Genomic DNA, 21,333 nt, shown 5'->3' on the forward strand with positions numbered 1-21,333 from the left:
TTTTCTGACCCTTTGTGTGTATTCTTTGCTGACCACAGTTTTCACATATTATTATATTATTATTATTATTATTATTATTATTATTATTATTATTATTATTATTAACAATGAGGCTGGGAGGCAATCTATCAGGGGTGCTTTGCTTGTGCTTTTGGTGCGCAAAGGCAGAAGGGGGTTGGACTAAATGGTCCAAGGGGTCTCTTCCAACCCTCTTTATTGTTGTTGTTGTTGTTTGGTAGCCAACTATACTCCGGCCCCCCAACCGTCTGAGGGATCGTGAACTGGCCCCCAGTCTAGAAAGTTTGGGGACCCCTGGTCTAATATATCAGAGGGAAACAAGCATTGGGCTGCAACGCTGGAGGCCAGGGTTCAAATCTCCCCATGGAAAGCCAAGGTGAAGCCCCTCTGAACACATCCTGCCAAGAAAAACCCCGCGAGAAGTTCATCTGAGGTTCTCCATAAGGCAGAAATGACTTAAGAGACATAAATAACACCTACCAGTAGGCAGGAGAAAGGAAAGGCACAAATATAAGACGGGGGAACACGTGGCTTAGCAGCGGTATTTGTACAAAGCCTGAACAGATCACAAGCTAAATATGAGTCAACAAAGTGGGGAGGCTGCAGCCAACACGCAAAGTGAAGGCCCTTCTGGGCTGGATCAACAGGAGGAAAGGAGCGGCATCCAAATTATTATTATGATCCGATGCTGTTTTGGTGGCCACAGTTCAAGGAGAGTATGATAATGCTGCAAAGTTGGTCCGCTGGCCGCCTCTCTGCTTTCTTTTCTCCAGAAAGCAAACACCTCCGGCTCTTGAATTATGCAGCAGGGCTGTTTTGAAGGTGGTGCTTTGAGCAAAGCCTCAGCATTGTCCCGCACGTCCTGCAAAACACCTTCAGGGAACAGAGCGTGTGTGTGTGGTTTTTTTTTTTTTAAAGGGAACGTGGTATTTCATTACCCTTGGGTTGGAACCCTTGTGTCACCCCGTTTAGAAAAGACGAAACTGAATGAAAGATACCAAGGAGAGATGCCCATCCTTTCAGCAGCAACAGAGAAGGGGCAAACCACTGACCCAGCAAACCCGTTGGTGTTGTGGTTCAGTCAAATGAGGAAAAGGAGGGGATTTCAGAGCAAGGTTCTGTCTGTGAGACAGAGTTTGGAAATTGAGCTGTTTTGGAGTCCAGCAGGCAGGGAGAGGCCCTTTCACCATAAGGAGCTTAGCAACCCCGGATAAAGACCTGACGGACTGAGATAGCTCGTCGGTCCAAGTTAGACAGGGATACCAGGCTGCATCTGAGGAAACACACACAGGGATGTGTTATTGCCCCCACCTTATTTTCCATCTTCATCGCTATGATACTTCACCTTGTTGATGGGAAGCTTCCCACTGGAGTGGAAATCATCTATCGGACAGATGGCAAGCTATTTAACCTCAGCAGACTAAGAGCCAAAACCAAGGTCACCACAACATCTGTTATAGAACTCCAATATGCCGATGACAACGTAGTCTGTGCGCACTCAGAAGAAGACCTACAAGCCACTCTCAACACCTTCGCAGAAGCAGACGAGAAGCTCGGCCTCTCACTGAACATCGAGAAAACCAAAGTGCTCTTCCAACAGGCACCAGCTAATCCCTCTGCAAAGCCAGGAATACGGCTTAATGGTGTAACATTAGAAAACATTGACCATTTCTGCTACCTTGGCAGCCACCTCTCCACAAAAGTCAACACCAGCTGCAATAACTCACTACTGACCGAGAGGTCATGAGTTCAAAGCCCGGGTCGGGTTAAGCCCCTGACCATTAAATAGCCCGGCTTGCTGTTGACCTATGCAGCCCCGAAAGACAGTTGCATCTGTCAAGTAGGGAAATTTAGGTACGCTTTATGCGGGAGGCTAAACACGCCAGCAAAACACGAGTAATGGAATGAGGAAGTACAGCCACTAGTGGACAGTGAAGCAACAGCTCCCCCTGTGGCCGGAATCGTGAAGCTGGAAAAAAAAGTTAAATGCCTCTGTGTCTGTCTATATATGTTGTTTGTCTGTTAGCATTGAATGTTTACCATATATGTGTTCATTAATCCGCCCTTCAGGGTGAGAAGGGCGGAATATAAATACTGTAAATAAATAAATGATCAAGGGTCTGGAGAACAAGCCCTATGAGGAGCGGCTTAAAGAACTAGCCATGTTTAGCCTGCAGAAGAAAAGGCTGAGAGGAGACATGATAGCCATGTACAAATACGTGAAGGGAAGTCATAGGGAGGAGGGAGCAAGCTTGTTTTCTGCTGCCCTGCAGACTAGGACACAAGGGAACAATGGCTTCAAACTACAGGAAAGGAGATTCCACCTGAATACCAGGAAGAACTGCCTGACTGTGAGAAGGGCTGTTCGGCAGTGGAACTCTCTGCTGCGGAGTGTAGTGGAGGCTCCTTCTTTGGAGGCTTTTAAGCAGAGGCTGGATGGCCATCTGTCGGGGGTGCTTTGAATGCGATTTCCTGCTTCTTGCAGGGGTGTCATGATCTCCAACCCTTGACATCTCTGGTCGGCTGACAAGGAACAGATGCCAGCCATAAAACCTCAATGACCCTCTGGTATGTGAGAGCCCCTATATAAATGGACTAAAGAGATAGATGGATGGATAGACTGGAGAGAGGGATGGATAGATGCGGTCATGATCTCCAGTCCTTGACATCTCTGGTCGGCTGACAAGGAACAGATGCCAGCCATAAAACGGGCCAGCCATAAAACCTCAATGACCCTCTGGTATGTGGGAGCCCCTATATAAGTGGGCCAAAGAGAAGGTTCTGGCATTCAGTACAATAAAAATCTGTTGGAATCTACCGGCTTGTCTTGGTGCCTTTTTCGGTGGAAGACTGACCCACAGCACAGCTGGGAGAAGAGGATCCGACAAGGGGGTTGGACTGGATGGCCCATGAGGTCTCTTCCAACTCTACTACCATGTTTCCCCGAAAATAAGACAGTGTCTTATATTAATTTTTGCTCCCAAAGATGTGCTAGGTCTTATTTTCAGGGGATGTCTTATTTTTCCATGAAGAAGAATTCACTTTTATTGTTGAACAAAAAAATGGACATTTATTATATACTGTACAGTAGATATCATCACAAAGCATCATCACCAGACAAACTGTGAATCCTATCAAGAATTTCTTGTTACTACCATTATTTTCATGTACAGCAATCTATGGTACGTACATTTACCAATCCTGCATGCTCTGGTGTTCTGTTTGGCGGGCAAAAACTTTGCTCTGTCTTACTTTCAGGGGAGGCCTTATATTTAGCAATTCAGCAAAATCTCTACTAGGTCTTATTTTCTGGGGATGTCTTATTATTGGGGAAACAGGGTATTCTATGATTCTAGGTGGACTCTGGCTGGGGTGCAAGCGTTGGCCCCGTTCCTGCCCCGAAAGCGTCCCGTCTGCAGAGGCTGCAACCATGCTCTCCATGGCCCGGAATATATTCCCGCACACAATGAATGGCGTGAGGCCATTAATGAATGTCCAAACTGGCCCTGGAAAAGGAGAGGCGTTTGTATTGCTATTAGCTCATCCCTTTTGTGCCTGAAACACTGCCACACGGGTGGTTGCGCCGCCGGGGCCCCAGAATACAACTTTCACAATAAACATCCCGCTTGCCCCGCCCACCATCCCCTTTCCGAGCCTGGCCCCAGATGTTTATGCCGCTTCCCGACGTGCCAATTAAGCGGCTGTTTCTGCCAGCGCTCCACCAAGCCAGCCGGCCCTTTTGTTCCGCCATGCCCGGAGACGGGCGCCCGAGCGGAGGAGCCCTGTCGTGGTTGCGCGCCAGCCGGCCTCCCGCTGGAAGGCTCTATTATCCAGGCGCATCGCCCCGCCGAGCACAGCCCGGCGGGGACCGGCTTCCCACACAACTCCCGCTGAGACCCTTCCCCACCCCGCTTTATTCGTCTCCAGCTTTTGTTTCCCCACCGCACGGAGGCACGGAACGTTTTATTTAAATTATTTAGCTGCCTGGCACAAAGAACCCGCTCCAGTGCAAAGGGTTGTGGGCATTCCGCGACGGCCTTCAAGGGCGCATGGAAATAACAATGGCATTCCGATTCCAATTCTAACATTTACCGTCCTTTCAAGTCCTCAGATTTCTCCTTCTAGGGCAGTGATGGGCAAGCTGTTGCGCTTGGTGTGTCAAAATTCGCAAAAAACCTAGCATGACTTCGGTGGTGTGTCACTTTGAGAAAAAAAAAAACCCACCATTTCGCAATATAATAATAATAATAATTACAGTAGAATCTCACTTATCCAACATAAACGGGCCGGCAGAATGTTCGACAAGTGAATATGTTGGATAATAAGGAGAGATTAAGAAAAAGCCTATTAAACATCAAAATAGGTTATGATTTTACAAATTAAGCACCAAAACATCATGTTATACAACCAATTTAACAGAAAAAGTAGTTCAATATGCAGTAATACTATCTAGTAATTACTGTATTTACGAATTTAGCACCAAAAAATTATGATATATTGAAAAGATTGACTACAAAAATGTGTTGGATAATCCAGAACGTTGGATAAGTGAGTGTTGGATAAGTGAGACTCTACTGTATTATTATTATTATTATTACACATAATATTACACATTTTTGTTATTTAAACTATACTATACATATTTAATAGAATATGCCTTCCTCAGTATTATAATGGCACTTTATAGCCATCATAGCTGAGTAACCACCCATCCCTGATGACATGATATATTTGCACTTTTAGCACTTTGGCCTTTGAACCCAATCCATGATTTTAACACTTTATTTGTATGTGTATTTTTATGACTTGCTTTTATTGTCTGATTGATTGGTTTTACTGTTTCGTTTTTATATTGTTCTGTTCGAGCTTGGCCCCATGTAAACTGCCCCGAGTCCCTCCGGGGAGATGGGGCGGGGTATAAGAATAAAATTATTATTATTTTATTATGACACAGCAAACAAGATAGATATGCTGGATTTTATATCACAAAATCACAAGTCGAACACTTCCCAAGTGTCTAGGACTGTGTGATGTATTTTCGGATGATGTGTGCAGATCCCAGTCGGGTGGCCTTTTGCAGTTGGCAGATCGTAATTTTGTCAATATCTATTGTTTCCAAATGCCGGCTGAGATCTTTTGGCACGGCACCCAATGTGCCCATCACCACCGGGACCACCTGCACTGGTTTCTGCCAGAGTCTTTGAAGTTCAGTCTTGAGAGCGGCTGAGTTTTTCCTGTTGTTTTTCGTCAATGCGACTGTCACCTGGGATGGCGACATCCATGATCCAAACGTTTTTCTTTTCCACAACTGTGATGTCTGGTGTGTTGTGTTCCAGAACTTTGTCAGTCTGGATTCGAAAGTCCCACAGTATCTTTGCGTGCTCATTTTCCAATACTTTTGCACGTTTGTGATCCCACTAGTTCTTTACTGCTGGGAGGTGGTACTTGAGGCATAAATTCCAATGGATCATTTGGGCCACATAGTTGTGCCTCTGTTTGTAGTCTGTCTGTGCAATTTTCTTACAGCAGCTGAGGATATGATCAATGGTTTCATCAGCTTCCTTGCACAGTCTGCATTTTGGGTCATTATTATTTTGGGTTATTATTTTATTTTATTATGACACAGCAAACAAGATAGATATGCTGGATTTCATATCACAAAATCACAAGTCGGACACTTCCCAAATGTCTAGGACTGTGTGATGTATTTTCGGATGATGCGTGCAGATCCCAGCAGGGTGGCCTTTTGCAGTTGGCAGATCGTGATTTTGTCAATGTCTATTGTTTCCAAATGCCGGCTGAGATCTTTTGGCACGGTACCCAATGTGCCGATCACCACCACCACCATCATCATCATCATCATCATCATCATCATCATCATCATTATTATTATATACGGTATTTGTCCCAATTTTTATTATTATTATTATTATTATTATTATTATTATTATTATTATTATTATATACGGTATTTGTCCCGATTTTTCTCAGCCTTTCCTCTGCCCCACAAATCACAGAAGGTGAAGCACTTCAAAAGCCTGAATGTATGACAGCAAAACAGGGAATCTTTCCACCTTAGCCACAGCTTTAATAGCAGTTTAGAAGTAAAGGGGAGGAGGTATTCATTTATTATACTGCACCAGCTGCTCTGAAATCAGAAAGCGATGATTATTAATCCCTCGTAAAAGATGCCAGGCGCAAAGGTCTTGGAAAGATTTGCAGGAAAGGTGTCAAAAAGATATGTTTTTTTTTTTTTAGGATGACAAATCTCGAATGCTGACTTAAGTCTGCTGTCCTATTAAAGCATCCTCGCCCAGATCTGCAGGATTCATGGGAAGGCCTGGCGGGCACCGCCTGAGGCATGCACTGGGGCAAGGAGATGCGGCCGACAAGGGCAGCCGGGGGCGGAGAAGCAAATGCAAGTTGCAATCCAAAAAGCCGGGGGGAAGAACAACCCCAACAAAGGCGGAGCAGGTGGCAGTTCTAAAATGCCGCTCAACCGTTCTTCTCGGTGTCGTACTGTCAGAAGGACGCGCACTCCAGGCATGCTTATGATGAGACCTTCCACTCGCGGCTGGCACTGACCACGGCGTTTGCCCTGCCCCGGACCACTGTGCGCAGAGGCGGTTCAACCGCCAGGCCAACTAGGCAGTTTATAATCTATATATATAAAAGAGTGATGGCATCACGGCGACCCACAAAACAACAAAACTACAGGCCCCCCAACCTCGAAATTTGACGACACAACCCCTCATCCACGCCTCTAGGTTGATACAACAAAAATAAAATAAAAACAAAGTCCTAATTAGAGGGGGAGGAATAATTGCTTTTATCCAATTGCTGCCAGTTAGAAGGCTAAGCTCCTCCAACTTGGTCTCCTAGCAACCCAATAAAAATAATAAAAAACACTAAAAAATTGATACAATAAAATACTATAATAACAGAAAATAATATTATAAATATTATAAAATATAATAAATAAAAAGATAACTTACAATAAAATTAATTTAAAAATACAAATAACGTCAAATAAAAATTATACAACAATTTTTAACCAATACCACCACCACTCTGCCACAGCAACGCGTGGCTGGGCACAGCTAGTCTATATATATAAAAGGGTAATGGAATCACGGCACCGGACAAAACAACTAAACTAAATGCCCCACAACCTCGAAAATTGACAGCACAACCTCTCATCCAGGCCTCTACGTTCATACAATAATAATAATAATAATAATAATAATAATAATAATAATAATAAATAATAAAACTTTATTTATACCCCGCCACCATCTCCCCAAAGGGACTCGGGGCGGCTTACATGGGGCCCTGCCCAGGACAATACAATATAACACAACATAAAAACAACATATCATAATACAATTAACCAATACAATTGATAAAATATACAGTACAACACAGAATCAAGAAAGCAATCTAACAGGGGCGATATAAAAAAAGAAAAGAAAAATAAAGTCCTAGCCACAGCAACGCATGGCCGGGCACAGCTAGTAATAACTAAACACAGCTGTGTATTCTAAACAATATCTGAAAAATATGCACCACATTAAAGGTTCAAAACATAGAACACGATATGTATATTAGAGCATCATATACATAATAATGTTAACAATAATACAAATAATAATACAACTGATGATCCAATTCTGCCAGCTATGGTGGCACACAGCCAATTGACTGCATTTACATCCTGAGGAGTCCTATAGAACTACTCCAAGACTACAGAGACTTTGATTTGTTTTGACTCCAAGCCAAAGTTTGAGCCAATTGATTTGTACACTAATATATTTAGTTTTACAGCATATTACATGCCATTTTGAAGAGACTGAATGTACACATACTGTGTCGCTAACAAACTTTAGTTGGAGTCTTGTTGATATATGTTTGATATATGCTTTATACTGAAAACTGCTCTGTGTAGCAATTAAATTTGGATGATTGCAGTCTATAAATCTTTATAAATCTTTATACTCTGTAAGTTACGAATGTGTGCCACTACAGCTGACAGCTGATTTTTATAATTGTGCATGTCTTTTGTCTATTGTTGTGTTTTATATTGCTATTGTTTTTATTCGGGCTTGGCCCCATGTCAGCCGCCCTGAGTCCCCTTTGGGGATATAGAGGCGGGGTATTAAAATAAAGTTGTTATTATTATTATTATTATTATTATTATTATTATTATATTGCTATTGTTTTTATTTGGGCTTGGCCCCATGTCAGCCGCCCTGAGTCCCCTTTGGGGAGATAGAGGCGGGGTATAAAAATAAAGTTGTTGTTATTATTATTATTATTATTATTATTATTATTATTATATTGCTATTGTTTTTATTTGGGCTTGGCCCCATGTAAGCCGCCCTGAGTCCCCTTTGGGGAGATAGAGGCGGGGTATAAAAATAAAGTTATTATTATTATCATTATTATTATTATTATTATTATTATTATTATATTGCTATTGTTTTTATTCGGACTTGGCCCCATGTAAGCCGCCCTGAGTCCCCTTTGGGGAGATAGAGGCGGGGTATAAAAATAAAGTTATTATTATTATTATTATTATTATTATTATTATTATTATTATTATTATATTGCTATTGTTTTTATTTGGGCTTGGCCCCATGTAAGCCGCCCTGAGTCCCCTTTGGGGAGATAGAGGCGGGGTATAAAAATAAAGTTATTATTATTATTATTATTATTATTATTATTATTATTATTATTATATTGCTATTGTTTTTATTCGGACTTGGCCCCATGTAAGCCGCCCTGAGTCCCCTTTGGGGAGATAGAGGCGGGGTATAAAAATAAAGTTGTTGTTATTATTATTATTATTATTATTATTATTATTATTATTATTATTATTATATTGCTATTGTTTTTATTTGGGCTGGGCCCCATGTAAGCCGCCCTGAGTCCCCTTTGGGGAGATAGAGGCGGGGTATAAAAATAAAGTTATTATTATTATTAATTTTGTCCCACCTGCAGTCTCTCCCCTATTATCTTTGTGTTCATGCGGCCCACCCTTGTTTTTACTGTTTCTTTGACTTCGTGTTGCAATGTATATTATTATCTATTGTATTGTTTTAATTGTGCTATGATATGTTGTTTTATATTTTGTTATATAGTATTGCTCTGGGCATGGCCCCATGTAAGCCGCCCTGAGTCCCCGTTGGGGAGATGGTGGCGGGGTATAAATAAAGTTTTATTATTATTATTATTATTATTATGACACAGCAAACAAGGTAGATATGCTGGATTTCATATCACAAAATCACAAGTTGAACACTTCCCAAGTGTCTAGGACTGTGTGATGAATTATTATTATTATTATTATTATTATTATTATTATTATTATTTTGTTATGCCACAGCAAACAAGATAGATATGCTGGATTTCATATCACAAAATCACAAGTCGAACACTTCCCAAGTGTCTAGGACTGTGTGATGTATTTTCGGATGATGCGTGCAGATCCCAGCAGGGTGGCCTTTTGCAGTTGTTATTATTATTATTATTATTATTATTATTATTATTTCCCTTGCAGGAAGGACCATTGAAATCAACAAGGCTAACTTTTGAGCATATATGCGGAGGGCAGCTGTTAGGTCCAAAACTCAGGAAAAGATACCTGTCTGCAATTTTCCACATCCTTAAAAGACCCTCTCTATTTTTTAAAAAAATTGCTGTCCCTGGGCCCACATTTTCTCCTGTTTCAGCAATGTGTTTACTCGCGCCGTCCTTAACGCATGAGCAATCCCGGACAGGGAGGAAAGGGAGCTGTCTCACCTCAGCTCATCAAAAATACAACATGCCCGCCACAAAGGGGTCAGCCATTAAAAATTAAATACGGGAAGCAAAAAAGCGCATCCAGACATCCGAGCCACCCAAGCCTCTCCTTCTGAACATTAATCACCAGCAGAAAGGAGAGCTACACCATCGCCAGCGATTACATAAAACGGGGCCTCGAGAACAGGCCAGAAACATGCAAAGCCAGGAGAACAATGCTGCATCATGCTGCTGCTGAGTCATCAAAAAAAGCAGGCGCAAAGAGACGGGCGGGCGACACAGAGGTCGGCCAGGACAGAAGGGCCCAACTGGGGTCTACGCAAGCGTTACACAACGGTCGCAGTTTGAGATCCCATCAACTGTCAGGCTCAATCCCCACTGGGCCATGAAAAGCCCACCTGGGGCCACTCACATTGCGTCAAAGGCAAGCAAAGGCGAGCAAGAAAAACCCTGTGATGGGGTCACCTGAGGAGCCCCACAAGCCGGAAACGGCACGAAGACACACAATGACAAACTCCCACCCTAATGGAACCCTGTAGGATTTGGAGTTTAGGGAGGGCCTCACAAGCATCCGCTCAGAGTTGCGACAAACAACACGTTCCGCGATTGTGTATAACAGAGCTAAGTGGCATCAAACTGTTGCAACAAAAATAATAATAATAATAATAACACAAAAATAAATATATAATATATTGTATTTACATATAATATTAATAATACAGTAGAGTCTCACTTATCCAAACTAAACGGGCCGGCAGAAGCTTGGATAAGCGAATATCTTGGATAATAAGGAGGGATTAAGGAAAAGCATATTAAACATCAAATTAGGTTATGATTTTACAAATTAAGCACCAAAACATCATGTGATACAACAAATTTGACAGAAAAAGTAGTTCAATATGCAGTCATGTTATGTTGTAATTACTGTATTTACGAATTTAGCACCAAAATATCACGATATATTGGAAACATTGACTACAAAAATGGCTTGGATTATCCAGAGGCTTGGATAAGCGAGGCTTGGATAAGTGAGACTCTACTGTAATATTATAATGGAATACAATATCATACTACTAATAATACAATATAATAATATTAATTATATATTAAATGTAATATTACTAATAATATTACCATCTATATCTATATATATAAAAGGGTAATGAAATTTTGGCCTAGGACAAAACAACAAAACTACACATCCCAGAAACACTAAACTTGGCAGCACAACCCCTCATCCATGCCTCTACGTTCATACAACAAAAAGGAAAGAAAAATAAAGTCCTAATTAGAGGGAGAGGAATAATTATTTTTATCCAATTGCTGCCAGTTAGAAGGCTAAGCTCCACCCACTTGCTCTCCTAGCAATCCACTCGGACCAGGGGACAGGCAGAGTTAGGCCTCACTTAGGCCTCTTCCACACTGCCTATAAAATACAGATTATCTGATCTGAACTGGATTATATGGCAGTGTAGACTCAAGGCCCTACCACACAGCTATAGAACCCATTTATAATGGACTTAATGTCCGGGGAAAACCTTTACCCTTTACCATAACTACCACCAATTCCTCAATACTTTATTTCCCAGACCACCAGACTTCGCCACAGCAACGCATGGCCGGGCACAGCTAGTCTATATATCTAAAAGGGTAATGAAATTTCGGCCTAGGACAAAACAACAAAACTACACATCCCAGAAACACTAAACTTGGCAGCACAACCCCTCATCCATGCCTCTACGTTCATACAACAAACAGCTCCAGCTACTCCAGAAAATGGCCAGACTTTGAGACTGCAAGACTATTCACTGCTATTCCACCTGGTCAACAAAAGATTCCCATAAGCCACAGCAACGCGTGGCCGGGCAAAGGAAATATAATGATATAGTACAATATAGTAATTTAATGCTTATATTGTGCAATGCTAATAATATATTGTATGTTCATTTGATTTGTAAGCCGCTCTGAGTTCCCTTCGGGGTGACACAATCCAACCACTCCTGACAGATGGCCATCCAATATCTTCACAATAATAATACACTTCAAATCATAGAATCAGACAGTTAGGAGACACCCCTAAAGGCAATCCAGTCCAACCCAATTCTGCCATGCATGACACAATCCAAGCACTCCCAACAGACGGCTACCCACCCTCTCAATACTACTACTACTAATAATAATAATAACAACATTATACAATCCTAAGGTTTGGAGCGACCCCTAAGGATCATCCACAACAACTTCCTTCTTCCATGCAGGAGCACACAATACAAGCACTCCTGACAGATGGCTATCCCGCCTCTACATAATAATGATGATTAGGAAAATGATAATAATAATAACAACAACAAGCATAGAATCAAGAGTTTGGAGAGACCCCTAAGGGCCATCCAGCCCAACCCTTTCTACTGTACAGCAGGACACAATCCAAGCATTTACAACACATGGACAATGTATAAATACTATACAATACTACACAGGGACATAGACCCCCTCTACCCTCACCACTTTCACAGTACACAAACAACCAAATGCATACTAAACATAAAGACAACCACACAACAGACATTCAATACCACCACTACCTCAACCATTTCTCACCAACACCACCAGACAACGCCACAGCAACGCGTGGCCGGGCACAGCTAGTCTTCTATATATATAAAAGAGTAATGGCATCACGGCGACCAACAAAACAACAAAACTACAGGCCCCCCAGCCTCGAAATTTGACAACACAACCCATCATCCACGGCTCTAGGTTGATACAACAAAAAGAAAAGAAAAATAAAGTCCTAATTAGAGAGAGAGGAATAATTGCTTTTATCCAATTGCTGCCAGTTAGAAGGCTAAGCTCCTCCAACTTGGTCTCCTAGCAATCCAATAAAAAATAATTAAAAACACTAAAAAATAATTAAAAACACTAATAAATTAATACAATAAAATACTATAACAGAAAATAACTAAAAATAATACAAGAAAATAATAAAATATAATAAAAAGATAACTTACAATAAAATTTATTAAAAAAATACAAATAACGTCAAATAAAAATTACACAATTTTTAACCAATACCACCACCACTTTGCCACAGCAACGCGTGGCCGGGCACAGCTAGTGTTATATATAATATAGTTTTCACAACCCGCTTCTAGTCTTAAGAAGAGGACAAAAAACAGTACACATGGTGTCATTTCCGTAGCTTCAAGCATTACTTCCTTGGACTAATATTCCTTGAATCCTCCAGCTTGAAAAGCTTGAGTCTAAGGAAGTATTGCTTCCACATTCCGTTCCTTCTTAGCAGAACGGGACACCGAGGATAGACATGATTTTGGATTTACCTTATTGGACCACTTATAGGCCTGAAGCAGTTGACTGTAGAGTGGGGTCTTGTCCTGGACGGGGTCTAAACTCAGCAGTCCGCTGTTGTGAAGAGGATGGTTTTCTGAAGGTTTGCCTACAAGGTTGCTAAGACGTTCCAGTTCACTAAAACCAAAAGGAAGGATGCAGTTAGGGAGTGTCAATTAAAGAAACACGCTCTTCGACAGTATTATTATAACAATATTCTAACACTTAAAACACACCTCAAAGGTGGCTCTACTATATTCCAGTCCTGAAGATAAAATATCAGCTGTCCTTTAAAAATGGTTCTCAGAGCTCCCATAATGAGATGTCTTGGCTACGGGATCCAAGTCTAAATTCATATACACCTTATACACATAGACTGGAGGTCTATTATAGACCCTATTATAGACACACAAAATATGTGTGCACTGAACCTTCGGGAAGCTTATTCATTCACATTTCAGGCAAAAGGTCACTTTAGTATCTGTGTGGATGAAGCAAGGTTTGCGTCCATCAAAAGCAAATGTGCCCCTGAATATATATTTACATGTATTTATTGTTTTATTTAGCTATCTATATATATAAAATGATAAAGTTGTTTGCGCAGTGACTATAACAACAAAACTAAACATCCCAGAAATACGAAATTTGGCAACACAATGCAAAAGGCTTGCCTCCAGGTTACAACAACACAACCACACCACAAAACCACAATCCAGACCCACAAAACTCACAACAACACATCATGACTATAACAACACAACTAAATGCCCTAGAAATACAAAACTTGGCAACACAACGCAAAAGCCTTGCCTCCCGGTTGTAACAACACAACCACACCACAAAACCACAATCTGGACCCATAAAACTCACAACAATACATCGTGACTATAACAACACAACTAAACGGCCCAGAAATACAAAACTTGACAACACAACGCAAAAGCCTTGCCTCCTGGTTCTAACAATACAACCACACCACAAAACCACAATCCGGATGCACAAAACTCACAACAATGCATCATGACTATAACAACACAATTAAACGCCCCAGAAATACGAAACTTGGTAAAACAACGCAAAAGCCTTGCCTCCCGATTGTAACAACACAATCACACCACAAAACACAATCCGGACCCACAAAACTGAAAAATTGAAGAAGGTAACAGACTTCAAATACTACTACTAATGTGAGTATAAAGAAGGTGGAGGTCACAGCATAAATACAACCTAATGTAGACTGACCAACACCACCAGACTAAGCCACAGCAACGCGTGGCCGGGCACAGCTAGTAAATATATAAAAGAGTGATGGCATCAGGGCAGCGGACAAAACAACAAAACTACAGGCCCCCCAACCTCAAAATTTGACAACACAACCCATCATCCATGGCTCTAGGTTGATACAATAAAAAGAAAAGAAAAATAAAGTCCTAATTAGAGGGAGAGGAACAATTTTTATCCAATTGCTGCCAGTTACAAGGCTAAGTTCCACCCACTTGGTCTCCTAGCAACCTACTCAGCCCAGGGGACAGGCACAAGAGTTTGGAGAGACCCCTAAGGGCCATCCAGCCCAACCCTTTCTACTATGCAGCAGGACACAATCCAAGCATTCCCAACACATGGACAACGTATAAATACTATACAATACTACACAGGGACATAGACCCCCTCTACCCTCACCACTTTCACAGCACACAAACAACCAAATGCATACTAAACATAAAGAAAACATTGACTACAAAAATGGCTTGGATTATCCAGAGGCTTGGATAAGCGAGGCTTGGATTAGTGAGACTCTACTGTAAATAAATTATTATTATTATTATTATGTATGCTGGCCCAGACCCAGTCTTTTAGACTCGAACATGCCTATCTGTATTTTATAAGTATTTTTTATGAATGTCTGATGTAATTTAATAACTTTTTATTTAATTGATTCACAGTGTATTGTACAATTTTATATACAGTAGAGTCTCACTTATCCAACACTCACTTATTCAACGTTCTGGATTATCCAACGCATTTTTGTAGTAATGTTTTCAATACATTGTGATATTTTGGTGCTAAATTCGTAAATACAGTAATTACTACATAGCATTACTGCGTATTGAACTACTTTTTCTGCCAAATTTGTTGTACAACCTGATGTTTTGGTGCGTAATTTGTAAAATAATAACCTAATTTGATATTTAATAGGCTTTTTCTAAATGCCTCCTTATTATCCAACATATTTGCTTATCCAACATTCTGCCGGCCCGTTTATGTTGGATAAGTGAGACTCTACTGTATGTGTTTTATTATAAGCCGCCCTGAGTCCCCTATTGGGTGAGAAGGGCGGGATATAAATGCTGTAAATAAACAAATTATTATTATTATGTATGCTGGAACTCAATTGACAGACCCAGTCTTTTAGACTCAAACATGCCTATCTGTATCTTATAAGTGTTTTTATGAATGTCTGATGTAATTTAATAACTTTTTATTTAATTGATTCACAATGTTTTGTACAATTTTATATATGTGTTTTATTATAAGCCGCCCTGAGTCCCCTATTGGGTGAGAAGGGCGGGATATAAATATTGTAATAAAATAAATAAATATTCCAGATCAGAGTTGTATGGCTTTGACTTTGGCAGTGAACAGAAACCACGTGGCAGCCCTTCCCCGGTTGCCAGGGCGACGGCGTCGGCATGGCAACAGCCCCGCCCCCCTGCCGCCCCGGCTCTCCTCCTCAGCTCACCCGAGGTCCCGGCTGAGGGCGAGGAGGCTGTCCTGGAAGGCGGCGACGAAGCCCCGCTCCCCGCGCCCCTCCGCGCCCTCCTTGCGCCGCCGCCCGTCCTTCAGGCAGTCGAAGACCCGCGTCACGCTCGAGCGGAGCGCCTGCGTGGCCGCAATGGCCTGGGCGAAGGCCTCCAAATTCAGCCCCGCGCTCAGCAGGCCCTCCGCCGCCGCCATCTTGCCTCCCCGACGCTTCCCAGGAGCCGGCTCCCGCAAAGCCTCCTGGGAAGTGGAGTCCCGGCTCGGCCCGGCGGCAGCCGCAAAGCGCTCTGGGAAGTGTAGTCCTGGGGAAAGGTGGGGTTGTCATGACTGTATTGACGAAGGTAGCACCAAAATATCACGATATAGTGAAAACATTGACTACAAAAATGGCTTGGATAATCCAGAGGCTTGGATAAGCGAGACTCTACTGTACATATAATAATAAATAGAGTAGAATAATAAATGTAATAATAATAAGATGAGATTGAAATAATAAATGTATTAATAATAATAAAAAATAGAGTAAAATAAATGTAATAGTAGCAACAATAATAGAGTAGAATAATAAATATAATAATAGAGTAGAATAATAAATGTAATAATAATAAGATCAGATTGAAATAATAAATGTATTAATAATAATAAAAATAGAGTAAAATAAATGTAATAGTAGCAACAATAATAGAGTAGAATAATAAATGTAATAATAATAAGATGAGATTGAAATAATAAATGTATTAATAATAATAAAAAATAGAGTAAAATAAATGTAATAGTAGCAACAATAATAGAGTAGAATAATAAATGTAATAATAATAAGATGAGATTGAAATAATAAATGTATTAATAATAATAAAAAATAGAGTAAAATAAATGTAATAGTAGCAACAATAATAGAGTAGAATAATAAATGTAATAATAATAGAGTAAAATCATAAATGTAATACAGTAGAGTCTCACTTATCCAAACTAAACGGGCCGGCAGAAGCTTGGATAAGCAAATATCTTGGATAATAAGGAGGGATTAAGGAAAAGCCTATCAAACATCAAATTAGGTTATGATTTTACAAATTAAGCACCAAAACTTCATGTTATACAACAAATTTGACAGAAAAAGTAGTTCCATACGCAGTAATGCTATGTAGTAATTACTGTATTTACGAATTTAGCACCAAAATATCACGATGTATTGAAAACATTGACTACAAAAATGGCTTGGATTATCCAGAGGCTTGGATAAGCGAGGCTCGGATAAATGAGACTCTACTGTATTACATTTATTATTTTGCTCTATTATTATTACATTTATTATTATACTCTATTATTGTTGCTATGTAGTAATTACTATGTAGTAATTACAGTAGAGTCTCACTTATCCAACACTCGCTTATCCAACATTCTGGATTATCCAACGCATTTTTGTAGTCAATGTTTTCAATATAACGTGATACTTTGGTGCTAATTTTGTAAATACAGTAATTACTACATAGCATTACTGCTTATTGAACTACTTTTTCTGCCAAATTTGTTGTCTAACATGAAGTTTTGGTGCTTTATTTGTAAAATCATAACCTAATTTGATGTTTAGTAGGCTTTTCCTTAATGCCTCCTTATTATCCAACATATTCGCTTATCCAACATTCTGCCGGCCTGTATTTACGAATTTAGCACCAAAATATCACAATGCATTGACTACAAAAATGCGTTGGATAATCCAGAATGTTGGATAAGTGAGTGTTGGATGAGACTCTACTGTATTCTTTACTCAGACTTTATACCTGATTTCCTTTGGATATATAATTGTTGTAATAAATATATAGTGTGTTATATTGGCTCTTGTCTGGTTTTCGAGTGCGAGTGCTGCCTTGGTGTGCAACACTTAAGTGAGTGAGTTTAGGATTCATGTGTTTTAAACACGATTAATCCCGAGGTCTAACTGAATGGTCTGTCTCATGCCTATTTTGTGAGCTGTGCCGTTGCTTAACTTGAATGCAACGTATTTTTTGTATTCCGAGCACAAGGAGCATCTGCGGCAAGGCCCGTGGTTTGCTCGGCACAGAAGCACCGATTTGTCCTGGGCTGACATTTCCCAGCGTTTAGCCTTCAGGTAAACGTTAAATAAATAAAAGCGGTCTCGCCGCCGACATGCTTCTCACTCTTGTCAAATCTCTGTTAGTCATTCAGCCGGTGACACTCCTCTGAAATGTGAGCCTTTAGTCACCATTGTTTCTCACTACGAGACCTCCCTGAATTGCCAGAGCTGTCAAAAGGACATTGATTCGGAAGGAAACACGGTCGCAAAGTTGCTAAATACAAAAAAGAAAAAGAGAAAAAGGAAACCAAATGGATTATTCCATGTTTCTGAGTAAAGGCAGAAAGTTATGGGAGAGGAAAAAATAAACTCACAAAAACGAAGCTTCTGGACTATAACAACTACAGTAGAGTCTCACTTATCCAAGCCTCGCTTATCCAAGCTTCTGGATTATCCAAGCCATTTTTGTAGTCAATGTTTTCAATATACTGTATGTATTTTCTTTCTGGAATGTCTCTGGCCCTCACATTCCTATACTAACGTTTCATTGGCCCTCGGGTAACTAAAGGTTGGACCACACTGGTACCGTATATCAAATGTCTTGTATTTTGACATGGCCCAGGTGTAATAAGGCTCTGCAGTAGACATGTCCAAAAAATCGTTTTGAATCATATATCGGAATTATTTTGGATTGTTCTCGCTTTTTGATACGCATTAGACATGTCCAAAAAATCGTTTTGAATCGTATATCGGAATTATTTCGGATTGTTCTCGCCTTTTGATACGCATTCCGAGACATTGTCTCACAGCGCAACCGGCAATGTAATTCGAACCATTGTTGGCCCATTCTTTAATTGTCTCTTAATGTTTCGTTAATTCCCCCCCCCCCCACAAATTTTTAAAATATATTTTTGTTTCTGCAACCTACCTAGAATGGGAGCTTAGCGCAGCCTAATATGGCTGCCGCTACCTGGCCAATCAGAAGCTTCCATGATGGACGCAAAGGTGGGGGCTAGGGTTGATGAGGATAGCTCAAGAAATGAGGGCGGGAGAGCCCTGTAAAAGTTGGCGATTGCGCATGCGCATCCGCCATTTTAGAAACATTTAGAATCATTACGAATTTTCGGAAATATCCGAAATTTTTGGGTGAAAAAATCGGAAACACTTTCTATATTGAAGCGCCAGTGCCCCCTACTTTAGAAACGAGAATTGAAACATTTTTTTCATCGATCGGACATGCCTACTCTGCAGTTTGCCTTCAGACCCAGGATGCTTTGTTCTCTGTCCTGGCTTGTCTAGTTTAGCAGAAGCTGACCAAGCATGGACCTTCTTATCCACAGTCCAAGCTGATATCACGTCAGATGGACTTTGGAAAACTACAGTTCCTAGGATCCCATAGCAATGACCCAAAGCAGTGTCGAACTGCATTAATTCTACATTGTACTCACTGAGGATCTGCTGAGTTCTTGTAGCCAACACATTGCAGTGCCGAATATCCTATTTTTGTTCCCTCTTTCCTCTTAGCACTGAGTCAAATCGACTTGTGACAGCTGTTTCTGAAAATATGCAGGGGGGAAAAGCACCTCCTTCCCAATTTTGCTAACATGTAAACAGCACATATATATCTATATATATAAAAGAGTAATGAAATTTCGGCCTAGGACAAAACAACAAAACGACACATCCCAGAAACACTAAACTTGGCAGCACAACCCCTCATCCATGCCTCTACGTTCATACAACAAAAAGAAAACAAAAATAAAGTCCTAATTAGAGGGAGAGGAAGAATTGTTTTTTATCCAATTGCTACCAGTTACAAGGCTAATCTCCGCCCACTTGGTCTCCTAGCAACCCACTCAGCCCAGGGGACAGGCAGAGTTAGGCCTCAGGCCTCTTCCACACTGCCTATAAGTTACAGATTGTCTGATTTTCACTGGATTATATGGCAGTGCAGACTCAGCTATATAACCCATTTATAATCTTATATTATCTGCTTTAAACTGGATTATCTTGAGTCCACACTGCCATATAATCCACTTCAGTGTGCACTTTATACAGCTGTGTAGAAGGGGCCTCATATAATCCAGTTCTAAGCAGATAATATAAGATACTTTATTTCCCATACCACCAGACTTTGCCACAGCAACGCGTGGCTGAGCACAGCTAGTATATATATATATATATATATATATATATATATATATATATAGACTAGCTGTGCCCGGCCACGCGTTGCTGTGGCGAAGTCTGGTGGTATGGGAAATAAAAGTATTGAGGAATTGGTGGTAGTTAAGGTAAAGGGTAAAGGTTTTCTCCTGACATTAAGTCCAGTTGTGTCCGACTGCACACAAGTGGATTATATGGCAGTGTGGAGTCAAGATAATCCAGTGCAAAGCAGATAATATAAGATTATAAATGGGTTATATAGCTGTGTGGAAGGGCCTTGAGTCTACACTGCCATATTATCCAGTTCAAATCTGATAATCTGTATTTTATAGGCAGTGTGGAAGAGGCTTAAGTGAGGCCTAACTCTGACATTAAGTCCATTATAAATGGGTTATATAGCTGCGTGGAAGAGCCTTGAGTCTACACTGCCATATAATCAAGTTAAAATCCGATAATCTGTATTTTATAGGCCGTGCGGAAGAGGCCTAAGTGAGGCCTAACTCTGACATTAAGTCCATTATAAATGGGTTATATAGCTGCGTGGAAGAGCCTTGAGTCTACCCTGCCATATAATCCAGTTCAAATCTGATAATCTGTATTTTATAGGCAGTTTGGAAGAGGCCTAAGTGAGGCCTAACTCTGACATTAAGTCCATTATAAATGGTTTATATAGCTGCGTGGAAGAGCCTTGAGTCTACACTGCATATAATCCAGTTCAAATCTGATGTATTTTATAGGCAGTGTGGAAGAGGCCTAAGTGAGGCCTAACTCTGCCTATAAAATACAGATTATCAGATTTGAAGTGGATTATATGGCAGTGTAGACTCAAGGCAGTGTGGAAGAGGCCTAAGTGAGGCCTAACTCTGCCTGTCTCCTGGGCTGAGTGGGTTGCTAGGAGAGCAAGTGGGCGGAGCTTAGCCTTCTAACTGGCAGCAATTGGATAAAAAACAATCATTCCTCTCCCTCTAATTAGGACTTTATTTTCTTTTTCTTGTATCAACCTAGAGGCGTGGATAAGGGGTTGTGCTGTCAACTTTTGAGGTTGGGGGACCTTTAGTTGTGTTGTTTTGCCGGTCGCCGTGATGCCATCACTCTTTTATATATATAGATATGTATATATCCCCCAGATTGGTGCAAATTTTTTCAAGCCAATGTTGTCTGAATGCGGAGAGAATGAGGAACATGACTCACAGGCGAAGCTGGGTTTA

At 40.7% G+C, this 21,333-nt stretch overlaps 1 protein-coding gene across 2 annotated transcripts in view; it reads right to left on the bottom strand.

The window, feature by feature from the left end:
- The window catches only part of med27 (mediator complex subunit 27), a 92,177-nt gene extending 76,013 nt beyond the window's left edge, over positions 1-16,164 (bottom strand). Inside the window, exons 1-2 of one of the 2 annotated variants that reach the window (XR_010000092.1) lie at positions 15,908-16,164; positions 13,161-13,305 (exon numbers count right to left, since the gene is read on the bottom strand). Coding sequence is in view for 1 of the 2 variants with exons in the window: in XM_062959178.1 (XP_062815248.1) it covers positions 13,161-13,305; positions 15,908-16,122 (360 nt within the window). In the remaining variant the exon portion in view is untranslated. The remainder of the gene's footprint in view (positions 1-13,160; positions 13,306-15,907) is intronic. The other variant, XM_062959178.1, reaches the window with a different exon arrangement.
- Positions 16,165-21,333: the final 5,169 nt, after the last annotated feature.

The sequence above is a fragment of the Anolis carolinensis genome, unplaced genomic scaffold, assembly GCF_035594765.1.
Source record: "Anolis carolinensis isolate JA03-04 unplaced genomic scaffold, rAnoCar3.1.pri scaffold_7, whole genome shotgun sequence".
In the NCBI taxonomy this organism is placed as follows: domain Eukaryota; kingdom Metazoa; phylum Chordata; class Lepidosauria; order Squamata; family Dactyloidae; genus Anolis; species Anolis carolinensis.